The sequence below is a fragment of the Cannabis sativa genome, chromosome 7 (genome assembly GCF_029168945.1).
Source record: "Cannabis sativa cultivar Pink pepper isolate KNU-18-1 chromosome 7, ASM2916894v1, whole genome shotgun sequence".
Classification (NCBI taxonomy): domain Eukaryota; kingdom Viridiplantae; phylum Streptophyta; class Magnoliopsida; order Rosales; family Cannabaceae; genus Cannabis; species Cannabis sativa.
In genome coordinates this window covers 59,655,406-59,659,684 of record NC_083607.1, presented here as the reverse complement: position 1 = coordinate 59,659,684, position 4,279 = coordinate 59,655,406, and the positions used below count along the sequence as shown (strand labels likewise).

At 33.1% G+C, this 4,279-nt stretch overlaps 1 protein-coding gene across 1 annotated transcript; it reads left to right on the top strand.

The window, feature by feature from the left end:
- The first annotated feature begins 1,985 nt into the window (after positions 1-1,985).
- On the top strand, positions 1,986-2,606 carry LOC115696770 (uncharacterized). The gene has a single exon (XM_030623654.1). The coding sequence runs from the start codon at positions 1,986-1,988 to the stop codon at positions 2,604-2,606; it is 621 nt and encodes a 206-aa protein (XP_030479514.1).
- The last annotated feature ends 1,673 nt before the right edge of the window (positions 2,607-4,279 follow it).

The window sequence follows — 4,279 nt, the reverse complement described above, 5'->3', positions numbered from 1 at the left end:
TATATAGCTATAACTTATAGGTTTATGCACACATGTCATCAACTAGTTGGTATATACTACTTTAACTTATTAACTATAGATTTTTAATATTCTTTTCTCTACTTTTTTGCCCTCTTGGCTTCATATCAAAACCCCAACAAAAAATATCTCATGTTTATAAAATTAAAATGGTGAAAATAATGTTATATATATATATATATGTATTAGACACTCAGACACATATTCATGAAACTAGCCATGTATATATCGATAACCAATAAAAACCTCTAACACCTTAGCAAGAAGATATGATATGATGATCAATAATGTGTACGTAGTGCATTATTGACATTATATTATTCGTATATATATATTCATAATAATACATTTATGTAATTATTAGTATATTATTATATAAATATATGTTCTATCACTACTTTTTAAAGGTTGGCCACACTTTGTGGCTGCCAAATAGTATAGTACTACTTTACGAAAATTTGGATATTATTATATGAACCTTACCTTATATTACATATATATATATATATATTTATGGCAAGTATGTCTATATATATATATCATATATACAACAAGACCCCCACCACACCACCTTCATTCATACATATATATACATATATGTCTATATATAATTGAGATATTTATTTTCAAAAGGAAAAAAAGGAAGAAAATATCAGTTTGATGATTACATAAAGTGATACGTCTATACATTAATTTCTTTATGAAAAAAATAAATAAAAAATTCTTAATTAGGGTTTATCATCACAGTGAGACTGATTTTGATTATGTCTTCATATATACTTTTCAGTTTTATTTTTGTAAATTTTAATTATTTAGGACTAAATGTAAATTTTTAAATTTTTTTTAAATAATTTACAGTGCTCTAATAGAGTTCAAACAGTTGATTACTAAGTGTATAAGAAAAATATAGTCGCGCGTGCGTACAACCAAATATATTTGAAACTTATCTTCAGCACTGTAAATTATTTGAAAATTTTTAAAAATTTACAGATCCTACCTATCTAACTGCAACGTATGCAATATATCATGAAAAAAAAAATAAACTAAAAAACTCTCCTAAATATCAAAATAGATTAAAAAAAATATTGACATTGCCCTAGGTACATAAGCCAATTGGAACCTAATTTTAAAAATATTAATATTAATATTTTTTTTCTATACAAAACTTCTCTAAATTTCAAATAAAATACTAATTTATCTATATAATTAGAAAAATACTAAATGGTACTTATGATGCCTAGTACTTTTGTAATCGGTGTAATATTACTATTGATATAATTAAATTTCAAGTTCCACACATACTATAATTTAATAAATATTATAGAAAACTGCTAAGTAACTATAAAAAAAATCGTGTTATAGAAATGTTTAGTACATTAATACCCGATAGCAATGTTAAAAAACATTATGAAGACTAATTACTCTGCTTATCCTCTGCCTATTCTTTGCTAATGTAATTGTTCTCTTGCTTTTGCTGTGTATGGCCCCATGTGCCTTTTTCATTTTTCTGTTATGCCTTTTCCCTTTCATTGTGGTCCTTGTCCATGTTGTTGTGACAAGTGTCCTTCATACTCTGTATTCAGAATATTGGCTATTTAATGAGTAATAGTACCTCAACATTCTTTGAGCTGAGTTTTCACCTTTCTAGTAAAAAGGTCACCATCTTTACTTGGTTTCAGAGCCTCAAATTGCTCACGCAGTCATGTCCGACCAGTCACTATTCAAAAACCTTACCTACTTCTGGAGCTGTACAAAGGGAGCAGCAGGTACCAGCTAATGCTGGAAATTAGGGAACAAATGGTAGACAAGATTTGCATCAAACCAGCTCCCCACTAGACCTTAATGGACCTCACTTTTCTGGGTTTCAAAATGGATCTAGTGGTTTCACAAGTGCACCATTCGGTAACACTCTATCCCAGCCCTTTGCATTAAAACTTGATCGTAATAACTATGTCTTGTGGAAAACTATGGTTTCCACAATCATCAGAGGCCACAGGTTAGATGGCTTCATAAATGGTATGAGGAATGCTCCAGCAAGAGTTGCAACAGGAGATGGCCAACCTGGTTTTGGTGTTCGAACAAACCCAGACTATGAGCAATGGGTTGTTTGTGATCAACTGCTCATGGAATGGCTCTATGGCTCAATGACAAAGGCCATAGCTACTGAAGTCATGGGATGCACTTCAGCAAGATCACTATGGACATCGCTTGAGAATCTTTATGGAGCTCATTCACAGGCAAAGATGGATGATCTCAGAACTATGCTTCAAACCACACGAAAGGGGTCAACTACAATGGCTGATTATCTCAGACAGAAGAGATCATGGTCAGATCAGTTAGCTTTGGCTGGGGATCCTTACCCTGAATCACATCTAGTGTCAAATGTTCTTAGTGGACTTGATGTCGAATACATCACAATTGTTGCATTGATTGAAGCTAAAAACAATCTCACACCACTAACATGGCAGGAACTTCAGGAAACCCTCCTAAGTTTAGACAGCAAACTTGAGAGGCTTGGAGGAATTGGATATGTAAAAACACAAGGGTCTTCAAGCTCTACTCCACCATCTGCCCATTTAGCCTCATAAACAGAATCAAGGCAGCATCAACAATGGTCGTGGCAGAGGACACAACTCGAATCAAAACTATGGTGGAAGAGGCTTCACAGCTAGTAACAGAGGCAACTATAATGGTCGTGGTCTAGGCAGAAGTGGAGGCGAAAATTCTAAACCAACATGTCAAGTCTGTGGTAAATATGGGCATTCAGCAACTCATTACTACAATAGATATGACGAAAGCTACATGGGTTGCATTCCAAACACTGGAGCAGGGAATAACTCAGGACAAGAAAGGAAGGATCCAGCAGCTTTTGTTGCAACACCAGAAACGGTTGATCATGAGGGGTGGTATGCTGACAGTGGAGCCTCAAACTATTGTTGGAAATATTTTACCAGGACCTAGATTTACTACCATGTATGTTTCATTAACATCCTAATATGAATTCTAAAGCAATGAAATAAACACATATAAAGTTTAGGAAACCTTACATTGGGTGCAACAGAATATAATGACTCCTTCCGTTCAGATCTCTAGCCCTTGATTCCTTTCTGTAGCAGAACATAATCAAGATCTGAACCTGGATCTCTTTCTCTCCTTCCTTTGATGCTGATTCTCCTTCTTGTTGTTTGGATTCTTCACAGTCTTACACACTATGATTGAGATACCACTTGATGTGTGTGGGCACTACTCTATCACTCAAGGTATTTCGAAATTCAAGAGAAGAAGAAGAAGAAGAGAGGGGCGGCTATGGCCTTTCTCTGAAAGGAACAATATGCAAGTCATAGTTTCCAGAAGCCAACACTTTCTATTTATAGAATGCCATCTAGGTTTAGGTTAGAATTGTATGGCATTAAAATAATGAAAAATATAAATGGTAAACCTTTTGCATAGTGGCCGGCCATATAAGAGAAATGGGCCTCATTTTGCAACTTTTCCATTTTGCTATTTTTTAATCCCATTTTCTCAAAAATGCCAATTTTCCAATTTTAACCATTTAAATGCCAATTCTAATTATTTAATAACTAAAAATTAATTATTAAATAATATTGTCATTTAATATATTTATTAATTTAGTCATATAAAGTCTCTCAATTAATAAATAAACCTAGAATCTCTTTTTTTTTTACAATTTCACCCTTGCTTAGTGAAAATTCATAAACTAGACATAGTCTAACTTTAGAATTATAATTGATTAAACAAAGTCAATTAACTGAGTCTTACAAGTAGTATGGTCTCAACTAGTATGGGGACCATGGGCCTATATTAACCGAGCTTCCAATAAGTCGAACCGAATTTACCAAGTAAATTCCCTAACTTATTAATTCCTTATTGAATCCACACTTAGAACTTAGAATTGCACTCTTAGTCATATAGAACGCTCTATATGTTCCACGATATAGATACGCTATTAATTATCCATTGTTATAATCCTAATTTGATCAATGACCCTCTAATAGATGATCTACATTGAATAGGCACTAAATTACCGTTACACCTTCAATGTATTTTATCCTTAAAGCACTTAGCTCCGTATAAATAATATTTCAGCGAAGTGAAATGAGATCTCCACCATTTATCTCTGTTTAGCCAAGCTCGAACGATATCATCGTTTTACTTCTAAATTCCTATAGAAGTTATAGGCTCCATATTTATGTTAGCGCTCCCACTCAATTATATCATGTTCCCAAAATGTACATATCAC